The sequence below is a fragment of the Dipodomys merriami genome, unplaced genomic scaffold, assembly GCF_024711535.1.
Source record: "Dipodomys merriami isolate MVZ:Mamm:240054 unplaced genomic scaffold, mDipMer1.0.p SCAF_136, whole genome shotgun sequence".
NCBI classification, from domain to species: Eukaryota; Metazoa; Chordata; class Mammalia; order Rodentia; family Heteromyidae; genus Dipodomys; species Dipodomys merriami.
Window position 1 is genome coordinate 1710202 of NW_027202671.1, and position 17742 is coordinate 1727943.

Here is a 17742-nt window from a genome sequence, read left to right on the forward strand (position 1 = left end):
AACCACATTGCTTAACAATAAGAACTGGTTAAAAGAAAATATGGTATATGTGTTTAGTGGATTACGAACCAGACATACTTCGTTGCTTTTTTTTTTGTCGGTCGTGGGGCTTGAACTCTGGGCTTGGGCACTGTCCCTCAGCTCTCCAGCTCAAGGCGAGCGCTCTACTACTTGAGCCACAGTGCCACTTCCGGTTTTCTGGTGGTTTATTGGAGATAGGAGTCTCACAGTCTCTCCTGCCCGGGCTGGCTTTGAACCGCGATCCTCAGATCTCAGCCTCCTGAGTAGCTAGGATTACAGGCGTGAACCACCAGCGCCCGGCCGTTGTTGTTTTTTAAGATAGGATCTTGTTATGATATAGTCCAAGCTAGTCTCAAGCTAGTGATTTTCATGTCTTAAAACACCTAAGTATTGAGATTATAGTCATATGCCACAATGTCTAGCTAATAAGTCATACTTTTTCGTTTTCTTTCTTTTCTTCTAGGACTGAGACCAGGACTCAAACTTGGTATCTGACGCTTCCACTCTTTGGCTGGCACTCTACCAACTAAGCCACATCTAACCTCTAATAGGTCATACATTTAGTGAATTTTTTTGTATTCATATAAAATTCTCTTAGTAATGTAGGAAAAAAGCAATAGACAAACTTGTACAGTATTGATATTAGGCAGATTTATTATTCGAAAAAATCAAAAGAAAATATTCTAAAATGTTAATAGTAGTTATTACTGTGTAGAGTATATAATACTAATATTTTGTCTGTTTTGAAGTACTAGGGTTTGAATTCAGGACCTGGAACTTGCTAGGCAGGCACTCTACTACCCTTTTTGTACTGGTTATTTCTGAGATAGTACCTTGCTTCCTACTGGGTCAGCCTGGAACAATATCTTTTTATTTTCTGCTTTTTGTAGCAAGGCTGACAGGTACATACCACTATATCCAGCTATCATTGAAAAAGGAGTCTTGTGAACATTTCTGCACAGCCTAGCCTGGAAATGAACTTTTTCTAACCCCAGCCTCCAGCTAGGATTACAGGGATAAGTCATTAGCACCCAGATTTTTTGTGGTTATTGTTTTTGGATTTTTTTTTTTTTGGCTGGGCTTGGGGCTTGAACTTTGGGCCTGGACACTGTCCCTGGGCTCCTTTTGCTCAAGGCTGGTACTCTACCCACTTGAGTCACAGCACTACTTCTGGCTTTTTCTGTGATTAACTGGAGATGAAAGTCTCCTGGAATTTACTGCTGTCTGGCTTTGAAAACTGTGATATTCAGATCTCAGCCTCCTGAGTAGCTAGGATTACAGGTGTGTGCCTCACTATTGTTTTTTGTTTTTTAAGATACATGTGCCTCACTATTTTTTTTTTTTTTTGGGTCCAGTCATGGAGCCTGAACTCTGGGCCTGGGCGCTGTCCCTCAGCTCTTCAGCTCAAAGCTAGAGCTCTACCACTTGAGCCATAGTGCTACTTCCGATTTTCTGAGTGGTTTATTGGAGATAAGAGTCTCAAGGACTTTTCCTGCTCCGGCTGGCTTTGAACCACGATCCTCAGATCTCAGCCTCCTGAGTAGCTAGGATTATAGGCGTGAGCTACCAAGGCACCCAGCTCTCTCTCACTTGTTTATGTGCCAGCATGAAGTGAATGGCTTGCTCTACCACATATTCTTTGCCTTGAGGTGTTGCCCCACCACAGGCCCCAAATCAATGAAGCCATTTGACCATGAGTTGAGATGTCTGAAATTGGGAGCCAAAATAAACCAGCTTTCTATGTAGGTTGATTTATGTCAGAAATTTTGTTATTGTAACAGAAAGCCAACTAACACACTGTAATAAACAGAAATTATTTTTATATGCTGTGATTTATTAAAGTCTGTGGTACTTATACATTCCTATGGAAAATCTTGAGTTGCTAGGAATAAAAATGAGACTATTTTAAGTAAATACAAAACAATCTAGATTAGAACTTTCAGAAAACTTATTACTTGTTAGCACTTGGAACTAGCTTCTCGACTAGTGGCTATGCAATACAATAGTAAGAACATTGCCCTATAATTAGAGCATGCAGTACTAACTCCATATATATTAAAAGTACTATCCATTACCTATTGGGGAGTCTGATCCTCTTGATAGCATAATTGCAGTCATCTACTTTGTTTTTGGCTTCAAAGACAACTCCAAAGCCACCACGACCCATGCACTGGATTGGTTCAAAATCTGTTAGGTAGCTTAAAAAAAATAGGTAAAAAACTTAAAGGTTTGCCAAAGTTTTAAATAGTACAACAAGGTATAATACATTCCAATCTTAAATTGCCATACAAAAATGTATAAATAAGGTAAACTGTCAAAACTTAATTTCACAGGGAAAATAAAATCAAAGGAGAAAGGGTGAAAGAGTAGAGCAGTGGAGCTGATTGGACACTGATGAAAGTGAACTGTTCAACTTGTAGGTGGAGATGGGAGGGAGGGAATCGAAGACACTGTAGGAAAGGAAATGTACTCATTACCTAACTCATATAATTGTAATCCCTCTGTATAGCACCTTTTTAACAATAAATTAAAAAAAATTTTAAACTTTGTTTTCTTATGAATCACTTGTCAATTATTTCTCCTTATAATAATAATCATACTGTTGATTTTGTCCTATCCAATACTTACCATGATCTACTAAATATCATATTCGCAATTCTTTAATCTTTTTTTCCTATGGTTGTGTGTGTGTGTGTGTGTGTGTGTGTGTGTGTGTGTGTGTGTGTGTGTGTGTGTGTGCACGTGTGCACGCGTGCCAGTTCTGGGCTTGAAATCAAGGCCAGGGTCCTGCCTCTGAACTTTTTTTTCAACATTAGTGTTCTACCACTTGAACCACAGCTCCATTTCTGACTTTTTAGTGGCTCTTTGGAGATAAGAGTCACAAGGAGTCAGGTGCTGGTGGCTCACACCTGTAATCCTAGTTACTCAAGAGGCTGAGATCTGAGGAGCCTAGTTCCAAGTCATTTGGGGCAGGGAAATCCTTGAGACTCTTATCTCCAATTAAACCACCAGAAAACTGGAAGTAGAGCTGTGGCCCAAAATGGTAGAGTGCTAGCCTTGAGCACAAAAGCTCAGGGATACCAACTAAGACCTAAGTTCAAGCACCATGACAGACAAAAACAAAAAAACGAGTCTTAAGGACTTTCCTGCCCACCCTGGTTTTGAACCCTGGTTTTTGAACGGTGATTCTTAGATGGCAGCCTCCTGAGTAGCTAGGATTACAAGCATGAGCCACTGGCACCCAGGTCTCCATACATTTTACACCCAATTAAATATGTAGGGTTTTTATTATTTATGTATTTGTATTTTTTTATGTTGGCACCTCATGAGTCAGTATGCTCAACACTTAAGGTATTCAGAGAGAAGCTAACTCACTATCTGTCTCTTATTGTGGACCTCTGCATGGCAACCTATTTCTCCTTTTAGTGCCTGATCTCAAGGACTTACACTGTAGAGTCCAGTCAGTTTGCTCCATGCTTTCTCACATTTTCAGGAAATTTGCTCCTACCATTTGTTCTTTGCACTTAATGAAACCCTATTCTTCCTTCATCAGGCATCTCATCATCCCTGTAAAGCTTTCCAAGGACTGTGTCTTAATGTTCCCTTATTACTGTGTATCTAGCACTTTGAACTACTCAGTTCATCTCACTAATTTGCAGCTATTTGTATGTAGCTTCCTCATCTCACTACCACTGCATCATGGGGACCATGAATGCAAGAATAAATTCTGGTTTCTCCTATATGTTCAGAACCTGGGCAAATCAAAGGTGTAAAATATGTCTGTTGAATAACTATATGAATCAATGTACACTTGTGTGTATGTTATGGATTATTCCAGCCACACTGAGGAAGGAGGAGAATTAAATCAGATGGTATCTCTTACAATGATACATTTTGGGCTTTATGACTTGAACATTTATGCTAATTTAGTAGTTGCCTCAGCTGGTTAGACAACAGAGTTCAGGAGAAGATATAATAGATCTCAACCTTCTATGGACCGATTACCTCCATGGAAAATGAAAAATAATAATCAGTATTCCTAAAAACAGGTTAAAGTACCTCAGTACAAATCCATCTTCCACAGGCAAAAAAAGACCATCAAATTCATATTCTCATTTTGAAGGGTCAACTATCTTCCTGTATCTTTTTTTTTTTTTTTTCAGTCATGGGGCTTAAACTCTAGGCCTGGACACTATCCCTTAGCTCTTCAGCTTAAGGCTAGCACTCTATCACTTGAGTGACAGTACCACTTCCAGTTTTCTGGTGGTTTATTGGAGATAAGAGTCTCACAGATTTTCCTGCCTGAGCTGGCTGTGAACTGGGATCCTCAGATCTCAGTCTCCTGAGTAGCTAGGATTACAGGCATGAGCCACCAGTGCCAAGCTCTGTATTATATCTTCTGAAAAGAATTAGATCTTATACAATGATTATAGACCTTTATACAAAAGTATCAAGCCAGCCACTGGTGGCTCACAATTGTAATCTTAGCAACTCAGGAGGCTGAGATCTGAGGATCGTCTTTCAAAACCAGCCTGGGCAGGAGAGTCTGTGAGACTCTTATCTCCAATTAACCACCAGAAAACCAGAAGTGGCGCTGTGGCTCAAAGTGGTAGAGCACTTGCCTTGAGTTGAAGAGCTCGGAGACAGCTCCCATGCCCAGAGTGCAAGCCTCACAACTGACAAAAAAAAAAAAAGTATCATCTTGCCTAGTATCATCAGCTGATTAATGACAAAGCTGGGACTTGAATTCATGACTGAATCCATAGTTCATGTTCTTAATAGTGTCTAGGAAATCATAGGCACAAATAAACAATACATAAAATTATTAAAATCCTTTTTTAAACAAAACAAAACAAAACTGGAAGCTGAACATTGGTGGCTCAGTGCAAGTCCAAGCTATTCAGTAGGATGAAATCTGAGATTACAGTTCAAAGTCAGCCTCGACAGGAAAGCCTGTGTGACTCTTATCTCCAATTGCCCACCAAAATGGTGCTGTGGCTGAAGTGGTAGAGCATTAGCATTCAGGGGTAAAAAAAAAAGCTTAGGAACAGCACCTAGTCCCTAAATTCAAGCTGTAGGACTGGCATAAACAAACAAAAATAACAAAAATAAAACACAAAACAAAAAAAATAAAAACTCTTGCAAAACAAAACAACACACAGATACACACATTTAAGCCCATTTCAATTTTTTCTTTTATTTTGGTTGTGAGCCTGGAACTCAGGGCCTGGACGCTGTCCCTAAGCTTTTGTGCTCAAGGTTAGTACTCTACCACTTTGAGCCATAGTTCCACTTCCAGGTGGTTATTTGGAGATAAAAAGAGTCTGAAGCCTTTCCTCCCTGAGCTGGCTCTGAATCACAATCCTCAGATCTGAGTAGCTAGAATTACAGGCATGAGCCACCAGCACCTGACCCATTCCAATTTTAAAGTACAGCATTGTAAATCTCTTGACATTAGCCTTGAAATGCATCGTTACCCGTGATGCCATGTTCATCCACCTTCACCTCAGACCCAATTCAATGTGACCTCATTTATCATGGCCTTTTAAATCATCCCATTCAGACCATTAGTTCATGGATTATTTTCCTTTAAGAATTGTCCCGTGCACTGTTGTTTAGAGAAAGCACTGAATGAGCAATGACTGGCTTTGGATTATGTCAAAGGAGTCATTGGTTCCCTTGTTCTTTCCCTCCCTCTGCCCTGCTGCTACTGAGAGCTACTGACAGGTTAGCCAGCATCTTCATTAGGAAGGGCACTTTTTATGTCCTTAGTATTTGTCACTTAGTAAGTTTGGTTTTATTCCTGGAATTCACTACTCTTCTTACTATTTTCCATTAGTTGGCTTGATAGAACAGAAAATCTTAATACACACATTTGTAAAAAATCTTTTGTCATAAAACTATTATTCTAGATATTTGAAAGTCCCATATCACATAAATGATCTGAAATATGCAATTAAAACATACATCTTCTGAGAAATCAACCAGACCACCATCTCCTATACCACATGGCATAAAAGATGACATTTTATTCCTGAGTTACTGTAACAGCTTCTTTGATTTTACTTTGAAACTACATGAACTGTTTACCTTTAGCTGATCAATTTCCCTTGTGATTAAAAAACAACAATGGCATGTTCTATGAGTATTTTCCTTTATCTATCTACTCCCTATTACAGACAGAAAAACATGAACTTAATTTGATAATTGAGATTCTAAACCCAAATAACACTTTATTTTAATCCTTTTTAGGATTAAAACTACTTTTATTTATTTATTTTATTTTATTTTTTTGCAAATCTTGGGACTTGAATTCAGGGCCTGGGCACTGTCCCTGAGCTTCTTTTGCTCAAAGCTAGCACTCTACCACTTGAGCTACAGCACCACGTCTGGCCTTTTCTGTTTATGTGGTACTGGGGAACTGAACCTAGGGCTTCATGTATGCTAGGCAAACACTCTACCACTTAGCCACATTCCCAACCCAAAAGTACTTTTAAGTTACTTAAGGGTTAGTTCTATTTGCTTAGGTACACATAAATAACAATTTAAAAAATGTTAGTTTAGAGGCCTCTTCATGATTTAAATGCTTGCCATCAGAACCTATAACTTGTAGAGATGTTTCATAAAACTCTTACCGTGATACATATCCCAAGTTTTTCAGATCATTCCAGCTACTGTCACTGCCTTCGCCATTTACAGAATCATATTTATTTTCAGTTTGACACTGAGTTTCAGATTCCTTCCTTTGCTGACAAGAGAAAAAATAAACTCACTACCAGAACAAAGCTGAACTAACCATCTGAGGTTATAACATTGAAAAGTAAGTAGTATTGAGAAAAATAAAGAGCATTAGAAGAACACAAAATACATCATCTCCCTTTAATAAAGAAAAAAGTTTATCTTCCCATTGCCACCACATTGAGGGAATTTTGTTTCTTTGTAATGTGGGTATGTTGGTGTAGGGTCTAATACATGACTAGATAAAAAGGATAGTGCATACCTGTAAGTATGAATGCAGACTTCTGGGCAAGACTTGATTACTTTATTTCTCAAGACTCTATAGATGATTTAAAAATATTGCCAACAACAAGACACTGAATTTAGTAGCCTCTTCACTAGTATTTCCTATGATTTTTCAGAGGATGTTAATAGTTACTATGGTCAGGGCAGGGTACTGTGGTTCACTGATTCAGTAAGTGATTCTTTCAGCAAATCTTTACAACAATCTGGTTATATGCCAGATGCTGGGAAGATTAAGGCAAACAGACAACTCCCTGTCCTTTTGCTCTCTGCCTATAGACAGAGAAATTGGAACTACTTATCAAATAAGTGATCATTACTTTAGTAAGGAGAAGACAGGGAAGAGAATCTAACTCAGAGTAAGGAGGTTAAAGAAGACTTCTCAGAAATATGACAACTAATTTCAAACTTAAAGATGATAGTTAGTAATGTAAAAGAGAAGGGAGAGGAGTTCAGAGGATGAGCACTGTTGGACTTGGGGAGAGCATGATTTCAAGAAGGACTGAAACAAGTTCAATATGGCACTGTGCGTGGGAGAGAGGGGAGGAAGGGATCAGGGTATGGTGAGAGATGAAGATAAAGCAGGCAAGGTATGATCATTCAGAACATTGAATGGTTCTAAAAGGTTAGACTTCATTCAAACAATAAGGAATTAGTAATTAGAAGTTTTGAAGTCAGGAAATGCAGATGGAGAGGACTAAGGGCATGGGGACCAGGTAGAGACTATTTGAATAATTCAGAAGAGGTATGATGCTTATATCAAAAAAAAAAAGAAACTGGGATGTGGAGAAGACAGTGTATCTGAAGATAGGAGAAAAACGACACAATTGATGAAGAGTGAGGGAGAGAATGATTTTTGGCTAGATGATGGAATATAATGGAACAATCCACTCAGAGAAAAATGATAGAGGACTATGTTAGGGATAGGAACAGGACTGGAATGAGGACAGTATAATACATTGTTGATTTGCACTATTTGTATAGCTCCTACTAGACAGTTGACAAAGAACATGATCTGGAGTCAGGCGCTGGTGGTTCATGCCTGTAATCCTAGCTACTCAGGAGGTTGAGATCTGAGGATCATGGTTCAAAGCCAACCTGGGCTGAAAAGTCCCTGTGAGACTCTTACCTTCAATTAACCACCAGAAAACTGAAGGTGGAGCTGTGGCTCAAAGTGGTGTGCTAGCCTTAAGTAAGAGAGCTCATGGACAGCTCCCAGATCCTGAGTGCAAACCCCACAACCAAAAATTAAAAAAAAAATTAGAGTTTATAAGATGATTGGAGCTGGGAAAATAGGGGCAATTTTGTGGAATGAACAATAATTTGTGTCCTGAGGTATAACTGATGTGACCAGGAGAGCATAGAGCCAAGGAAGCCAGGCAAGAAAAGTCAAAGTGTTTGATATTATTAAATACAGAGGGGTTTCATGAGATGATGGGGAAGTGTTTATGACATGGAACAAGGCCATCTAAAATTTTGGCAAGAGCTGCTTCCATGGAATGGTAGGGATGGAAACCATACTGTGGTGGGTTGAGAAGTGATTGGAAGTGAAGAAACAGGTATGAGAGACAGCTCAATCATCAACAGACCTCATATGTGACAATGGTCCTGCTAGATTATAATCAAGCTAAAACATTCCTATATATATATATATATTTTTTTTGGGTCCGGTCGTGGGGCCTGAACTCTGGGCCTGGGCACTATCCCTCAGCTCTTCAGCTCAAGGCTAGCTCTCTACCACCTGAGCCACAGTGCCACTTCCGGCTTTTTTTTCTTTTTGCTTATGTGGTGCTGAGGAATCGAACCCAGGGCCTCAGGCATGCAAGGCAAGCGCTCTACCACTGAGCCACCTTCCCAGCCCAAACATTCCTATATTTTTATTGGGTCTTTTCTCATGTCTAGAAACACAAATACTTACCATTGGGTTCCAACTGCCTATGATATTACAAAGCAGAGGTATATACTAGATAATTTTGAAGCCTAGGAACAATGAGCTATATCATCTAATGGAATTATGTCCTTTACATCCTGGAATTATATTCCTTTCTGCAATGTTTTCTACTGTCTGATGTATTTCTCAGTACAGTCTCATCACTAAGTATGTACCACTCTACAAGCAGCAATGATTTCACAATAAAACTTAAGTACATTTACCCTTTTCCCTACATAATAACATAGTTTTCTGTATTTCAAATGCTTTAAAATATATTTGATTATAAAAGAACATGTCTGCTGGGTGCTGGTGACTCACAACTATAATCCTAGCTACTCAGGATGCTGAGATCTGAGGACTGGGGATCAAAGCCAACCTTGGCAGAAAAGTTGCTGTGACACTCTTGTCTCCAAATAAATCGCTCAAAAACCATAAGTGGAACTGTGTCTCAACTGGTAGAGCAATAGCCTTGAGCACAAAGAGGCTCAGGGATAGAGCCCAGGCCTTGAATGCAAGTCCCACAACTGACAAAATATAAAATAAAAAAAAAAAATCATGTCTTACTCTGTGAGGCTGAGGGTGGAAAAGTCTGCGCACAATAAAAGTTGTGGCTACGATACAAAACAGAATAGTTCCAACGATTTCCTTCCACCAGTGTAAGAGAAGAACAGGATCCTTTTTACGAATGTTCTTGCCATAATTTGGGTTGTCGAAGAATCTAACCGTGATTTGTGTGCTCCGTTTGTTTCTTTCTCTCTTATAGTATGGTAGATAATAACCATTATCTTTAAAAAAAAAAAAAATTAAACGTTTTTCATTTTCAGTTATACCAAACGTACCCATCTTTAATTGTTAAAAACAATCTAAATTCTGTGCCTTATATTAGTAATTCTTTTCTTAAAGTATCATTTCTTTATCTTAAAAAATCTCTTTAGCATATATCAAATATCTTCCTTTGCCTCATTTTTTTCTCTTTTCTTAATATAGTCATTGATCTTTTACAAGCACCTTATATTTTTTCTTTATATGAAATGGTAAGACTATAAAACAATTTTGAGATTCACTCCATTCATTACATACTTATTATAATGAATTCTTCCTTTCCTTTCCTTTGTCCTTCCCCTTTTACTATCTTCTTCCTCCTTTTGTCATTCCCTTTGTCCTTCCCCCTCTCCCTTCCCTTTCTGGTGGTACTAGGGATTGAATTCAAGGCCTCCAGCCATGCTTTCAGTTTATTTTTCAGACAGTCTCACACTTTTGCTGACAGTAATCCTCCCATCTCTCCCTCTCAAGTAGCTGGGATTACTGATGTGTACCATCACACCTGGCCCCACAATTCGATTCTTTAAGAATTAGTACTAATGATTCTTTCAAGATGGTTTGTTCTTTTTTTACTTGGGATCAATAAAATACTAAATTTTACAATGCATCTTTCTTAAAAATTTTAAGAAAACATCCTTATGATGCTCTCTGGTTCAATTTTCAATGGCTATAAGATGAATTCTGTCTTCTGTTTTGTAATATACAATTCTCTCTAGCCTTGTCTGTTGATCAGTTTCAAATGAAGGCTACTATTTCTAGTTCAGAGCCTTCTGCTTTTAAAATATTGATTAAAATTACATAATAATTTTCTAGAATCTAAGATAATAGATGAGGAACATGTGTTTTTATCTTATATAGATCTGAGGATTTTTTTTTTGAGACAGTCTCTCACTACATAGACCAGGCTGGCCTTGAACTTTCAAACTTGAGCATATGTGAAACATTTTGCTGTTAAAAAATTTTTCATATGTGACCATTTCCTAACTAAAAAAAAAAACAACAAAAGAAGAACCAAACAAATAACCCCCCCCCCAAAAGATCCTGCTGCTTACTTCACAATAATTTACTTCATGCTAAATTTCACCTATTTTTAAACTTTTGCACTAATTTGAGTAAAAAAAGTTAAAATATCTTCATTTTATAGTATTTTCATGTAGCTCTATTGGAAATACGTTTTTCTTTATTATGTAGACAATTATATACTTTATACCACAGAGGCTGAGTTAATGACAAGAAGAGTTACTATTTATTGACATATATGATGTGCCAGGCACAGTAATAATTGAGACTTTACATCCACTATCTCATTTACACTTTCTAAGAACCCAATGGATACACAGTAGAATTCTCATTCTTGTTTTACAGATAAGAATGAGACACAGGGAATTTAAGTGTGCCCAACTTAGTATATGAGAAAACTGAGACTTTGGAGCTCCTATTCTTAGTCACAACCCAACAAAACTGCCCTCCAAAATATTTTTCTATTCGCCAATCAACTTCCCTTCATTTGAGTTCCATTATTTAATTTCAAGTAATTTAGTAAGATAAATAAAGCTCAGTATTTTCAATCAAGAATAATCACACTGGGCTGGGAAGGTGGCTCAGTGGTAGAGCACTTGCCTTGCATGCCTGAGGCCCTGGGTTCGATTCCTCAGCACCACATAAACAAAAATGAAAAAGCCAGAAGTGGCGCTGTGGCTCAAGTGGTAGAGTGCTAGCCTTGAGCTGAAGAGCTGAGGGACAGCGCCCAGGCCCAGCGTTCAGTCCCCACGATCGGACCAAAAAAAAAAAAAGAATAATCACACTTACCATAAGGATACTGTAAGATTGAAAGTGCCCCATTACTGTATTCTTCATGAGAAAACTTATCATTGCTAAGACATTTGTCAAATTCATCAGAACCTACCAAGACAGGCGTTCTAGATGGAGAATCTAAAAGACAATGATAAAATATTAATTGTGATGACTTTAATGAAAATGTATATGTTCACTCTTTGAATAAACTGGTATCTCACCACAGTTCAGCTCAAAGATATAAGATGTAGGTTGCTGCTATTGACAATCTTACATAGGCTATGAAGATGGGCATGGTAGTGCACACTTGAGGTCTCATACTTGGAAGGATGAGGTGAGAGGAATTATATAACCAGCCTAAGTAACATAGTGAGACCCCATCTCAACATAAAACAAATAAATATAGAATAAGTAATTTAAAGCATCAATTAAGGTGGAAAGCCAAGAAGTAAGAGCAAGTTAAGCCCTGTTTGGAGAGCTGAGAGAAGTCTTAAGACATTTGGAGGCTGGGTATGTGACTGGAGGATGGTGGTTGTTCTGGGCTGAATTCAGTCTTTCTGAAATTCCTATGTTGAAGCTGTGCACCAGTTGCTTACACCTATTATATTAGATACTCAGGAGGCTGAGATTAGAGGATTGAGGTCCAAAGCCAGCCTGGGCAGGAAAGCCCAGGAGGTTCTTATTTCCAATTAATTACCAAAAAGACAGAAGTGGAGCTGTGGCTCAGTGGTAGAACACTACTCTTGAGCAAAATAGTTCAGGGACAGTGTCCAGGCCCCGAGTTCAAGCCCCAGGACCAGCCCCAAAAATTTAAAAATCCTATGTTGAGGTTCTAACCCTTAAATAGTTTCAGATTGTGACTGCATTTGGAGACACATTTTTTAAAATTAAATTAAATTTTTTTTTTTTGGTCAGTTGTGGGGCTTGAACTCTGGGCCTGGGCATTGTCCCTCAGCTCTTCAGCTCAAGGCTAGTGCTTTACCACTTGAGCCACAGCACCACTTCCTGTTTTCTGCTGGTTAATTGGAGATAGGAGTCTCATGGACTTCCTGCCTGGGATGGCTTTGAACCATGATCCTCATATTGAGATATGAGTAGTTAGGATTACAGGTGTGAGCCACAAGCACCCAACAATCTTTATTATTTTTAATAATAATTTACTGAACTTAAAAGAATGGACTCTGAGTATTTTTACCATAAAGAAGCGAGAAATGGTTAAAAAGAAAAAATTTTGTATATATTCAAACTATAAAATTTATAATATATTAAAATATCCCATGATATCTCACAAATGTGTAAAATTTTTATGTTCTAGTATGTTATCTAAAAATAAATTTAAACTTAAAAAAATAAAAAAAGAAGCAATTGTGTATTAAAAAACAAAAAAAAGTTATGGAAAGATCACTAAAGGAGAGGGCAACACATTGTTTATATTCAACTCACTTATATCTCAAATAATATGATATGCTATCTAGATAATTTTTACCCAAAATATTATTATAAATATGTTAAAAGCTAAACTTTATTTTAAATCACTACAAATTTTTCTAAATTGTACAGAATTAACATTCATTTCTGGGCTGGGAAGGTGGCACAGTGGTAGAGCGCTTGCCTTGCATGCCTGAGGCCCTGGGTTCAATTCCTCAGCACCACATAAGCAAAAAGAAAAAAGCTGATTCAAAACTTTTGTGAGGAAGATTAAGGCCAATAAAACCTTTCAAAGTTAAAAAAAAAAAAAGCTCAAGTGGTAGAGCACTAGCCTTGAGCTGAAGAGCTGAGGGACAGCGCCCAGGCCCAGAGTTCAAAACAAAACAAAACAAAACAACAACAACAAAAAACATTCATTTCTATAGAAGCAACTGCTGTTTCCCAGAAAAAATGCTCTGAATGACAAAATGCATTATTAAATATCTGTAATGCCTTCCCAATTTATTGGTAGAATATAAAGTGTATAATAGTGCTTATGTCTGCAATATTCAAATATGAAAAGACAGGATTAGGTCCATAAACATTTTAGCAGTAGTTGTGAAATTTATGATCACTTACGAATTAAGGGCTTCCACTTGATTGTTGGCAAAGGAATAATTGCATTCTCATTATTGACAGATTCCAAGGCTTTGGGACTAGTTGGAAACTTTTCTGAAATTCTGACTGATGACTGCAGATACAGCTGGCCTCTATACATTCCTGAATCAACCAGAACATTGCTGATTAATAATTGTTCATCAACTATGCAAGATCGTTTTTAAAAGGTTCACTTTTATTGGATATGATTAACTCTACTTACTTTTTTTGTATGTATATGCTCATAGAATAGAAAAGCCTGGAGCACTTGAATTTAACTTAATGGTTACTAATGTTTATCTGAATACATATAATTCTAGAACTATAGCTAATCATTCAAATACTCTCATACCACATGTATGACACTTATTTCTTAAAATCCTTGCTTTTCATGGAGTCTGAATTCTATGCTGGTACCAGGGTTTGAACTCAGGACCAAGTATTTTCTAGTATTGTTTGCCTGGCTGGTGTTCTATTACTTAAACCACTCCTCCAGACCCAAACCCTAATTTTTAAGACAAGGGTGGGAGAATAATAAACATGGAAATACAAATGGAAATACAAATTATAGACAGTATATATTGTCTTCAAATTGTAGACAGACATATTAAATAATTTTATATCACGTTGTACAATAAGAACATTTCTAAACCCTTCTAATATAGATATGAGATGAAAAGGACAAACTATAATTAAGTTTCAGAACTGGATAAATGGAAACATAGCAGAAATGGAAATTAAAATATAAATTTAAGGGCTATCTAAATCAAAGAATAGATTAAGGAAATAAAACCATGATAGGTACTTCTAAGTAGGAAGAAATAAAATAACAACACAGTACAGCTGTCAGTATGCCAATGGTACTATCATTCTGCAAGTATTATACTCACCCAAGTACACACTATTTTCTGTGGCTCCCCGAGCAGCTTCTACAATGTCTTCTTCATCTTCCAAAACTTCTTCATTAGATGCGTAACTTGTATCATCAAAAAGACTAATGGGAATAACTTTGCCATCCCTAACCAACCAGGCAGATGCAATTGGAGTACAAAACTAAACAAAAATGAAAACAAATTTCAAATAATTAAAGCAGTATTTCAGTAGTGCTAATTCATAAAATACCAATTAATTTTTTTTAAAGCATAGAGAATAAGTTGAGGACACAAAATGTTAGTGACTTCACTCCACCAGTAAGTATGATCAAAGTAGGAGAGGAGAAAACATTTATAAGCTCTCAGTGGGTGTTAGATACCTGATACTCCCATTCCAGATGTCCTTCCTTCTTACTAAATGCCATAACCTTCCAATCAGCAACTGAGACCTTTATAATCACCGTGTCCAGCATGGCAGCCTCCTGTTCTTCCACATCTGAAATAATTTTAGTATCTTCTTTGTTTCCACTGGGCTTAAAGGTGCTTTCAATAAAGCCAGCTCTAGTTTCCATGTCTGGAATATACCGAAGTTCAAAGTGGCCAACACTGAAATTCCACCTTAAATTTACAAAGGTGTGTTTTAGAAATTTACACTTAAATAAAGGGACTAAGTAATACAGAATACTTCTAGACTAAAGAAACAAGCATTAAAATTTTGTGATGAAAAATTGAACAAATCAATATAAATTTCTGGCAGAGGGTGTCTTGCTGATTCGTGCCACAAGAGGGCCTGTGAGAACCCTATCTGAGACTAGAAAAACTGGTTCTTAGAGTTGTGGGCAGACAGACAATGGTACGGATCAGATGTTTTTTTCCCCAAAATTAACAAATGTTCACACTTACAAGTCAGAATGAGTCTCTTCAACACAAAGTCCCCTTAAAACGAGGTGGCATACACTCTGGCTTTTGAGTGGCTGATAGAAAATAAAGAGTTTTATGGACTTTCCTGCCTGGGCTGGCTTTGCTCTGCAATCCTCAGATCCCAGCCTCCTAAGTAACCAGGATTACAGATGTGAGCCACCTGTGTCAGGTCTTACCATGTCTCTTAATAACCTGAGCACATTTCATTCAAGTGCAGAGAAATGAACACATCCCTATTAACCAATGTAAAAAGCCAGAAGAATGAATCAACTTTAGCATCATGTGAAAACATGGCCTTGAAGATGCAACTTCAGCTCCCCTCACCATCTTACCTCCAGTATCAGATCTCTAAGTTGTGGCGAATCATCTACTCTTTCCTAAGTTTTAGTGCACTGCTAATAAAGTGATAGTAAGGATTCCTCTATAGTTAGTAAATAGAAAGGTCACTTAACTATTGCCATTATAATGTCTTATCATAGAATGGGTTAAGAACTTTGCCATCTAGTGAAAAAAATATACTTAAGAACATGGTTCTTGGAACTACACTCTTTCTATTCTGGTAGTTGAATTGTTAAATTGTACTTTTGCTTTTACAGTGACTAAGTTCCCACTGAACACTCAGAACCCTTAAGAAAACAAAATCCCATCAGGATAAAGGTCAGGCTGTCAGCACATGCAAAGCCCTATTCATGGCCCACCAAATGTGGAAAGAATCAATGAATTTTTAACTGGGTTTGAGGAAACAGTTTTCAGGAAAAACAATGGAATCATATTGCATCAGACTGGGAAAAATCTGAGTGACTGGTTCACTTTCAAAAGATAAAGATGAGATCTAAGGTTATTTTTACTACTCAGGCAATTTAAAACTTTAATATTAAGTTTAAAAAATGTGGCACATGATAGAGGATTGGAATATCTTATGTTTTAATCCTATCTTTAAGTGTAGAAATTACATAAGGAATTCATTATCTAAAGAAACAAAAAGTAAGAGACTAAATAAGTGAAGGAAAGTAAAATAGCAGTCCTAAAATTGGAAGCTGGGGATATAGCTCAGTGGTATAACACCTGTCTTGCATATGTGAGGCCCTGGGTCCAATGCCTAATATTGCAAAAACGAAATAGTAATAAAGACCCAAACTATGAAACTATAGAGAACTACAGAGTCACGCAGACCAACTCTCATACATGATTGTTGTCTTCTGCAATCAAAGAATTTGGTGCCATGAAAAGCATCATTAATCTCATCTCAGTACTGTCATTCTTTATACCCACTTCTCATTGCCACTACGAGGTCCGACAGCTCTCACGGTTTTCTGGGTGCGTTGCAGCAGCAGAATGTCTTCTTCTTCTTCCATTTCATCACTATCCCATCGGCGACACCCCAGAGCTGAGCAGATATATCTCACCTGAAAAGGCAGATGTAAACTGAGCAAAGGACATAAGCCACAGGAGATCAGAGACATTAAAAAATGTCTAGAACTTTTAAAAAAGAGGAAATTAAGGAAATGTGCCCAAGTAGAAGTGCCTATTAAGAAATATCATGATTAACTCCTAAGATTTACATCATGAAAGTCAATCTCACAGTTTCCATATAACAAAAGTGTGTGGTTAAAAAAAAAACAAACACCAAAACTGAGGGGCTGGGAAGGTGGCTCAGTGGTAGAGCGCTTGCCTTGCATGCATGAGGCCCTGGGTTCGATTCCTCAGCACCACATAACTAGAAAAAAAAAAAAGCCAGAAGTGGCGCTATGGCTCAAGTGGTAGAGTGCTAGCCTTGAGCTGAAGAGCTGAGGGACAGCGCCCAGGCCCAGAGTTCAGGCCCATGTCTGGACCCAAAAAAACAAAAACAAAAAACCAAAACTGAACCTTTTCTAATAGCTTTCAAACTTAGAATACCTCCAAAATATCACTGAAATAACAAAGAAGACTCATATTTTAACCCAAACTTGTAAATCCTTACAAAGAAAGTATATCTGCTAGAGTATCAAAATTTTGCAGTAGCACATCCAACAAGAACCAGATGATGGGGTTCAAAACTGTTATTTTACAGACGAGAACATGAAAGCAAACTTCAATCTTGAAGTGCATGCTTGCTCAAAAAAAAAAAGATGGAATTATCATAGCCTTTTCAATACAACACAGATACAGGTGGGTCAAAAAGGCAACAAAACACTGCAAGTGCAAGAAGGTGCTATGGGCCTAACAGTTAGCTGAGGAATAGTTCAAGTTAAAAATCACATTATGTTTCCTTATTTAAGAGTAGTTTATAGCCAGGCGCCGGTGGCTCACGCCTGT

General features: G+C 37.6%; 1 protein-coding gene across 1 annotated transcript in view; it reads right to left on the reverse strand.

The window, feature by feature from the left end:
* The window catches only part of Eif2ak3 (eukaryotic translation initiation factor 2 alpha kinase 3), a 73253-nt gene that overhangs the window by 18017 nt on the left and 37494 nt on the right, over positions 1-17742 (reverse strand). Inside the window, exons 4-11 of the mRNA XM_070019650.1 lie at positions 16720-16853; positions 14907-15144; positions 14545-14707; positions 13637-13777; positions 11606-11728; positions 9539-9759; positions 6657-6769; positions 2097-2219 (exon numbers count right to left, since the gene is read on the reverse strand). Of these exons, the coding sequence (XP_069875751.1) occupies positions 2097-2219; positions 6657-6769; positions 9539-9759; positions 11606-11728; positions 13637-13777; positions 14545-14707; positions 14907-15144; positions 16720-16853 (1256 nt within the window). The remainder of the gene's footprint in view (positions 1-2096; positions 2220-6656; positions 6770-9538; positions 9760-11605; positions 11729-13636; positions 13778-14544; positions 14708-14906; positions 15145-16719; positions 16854-17742) is intronic.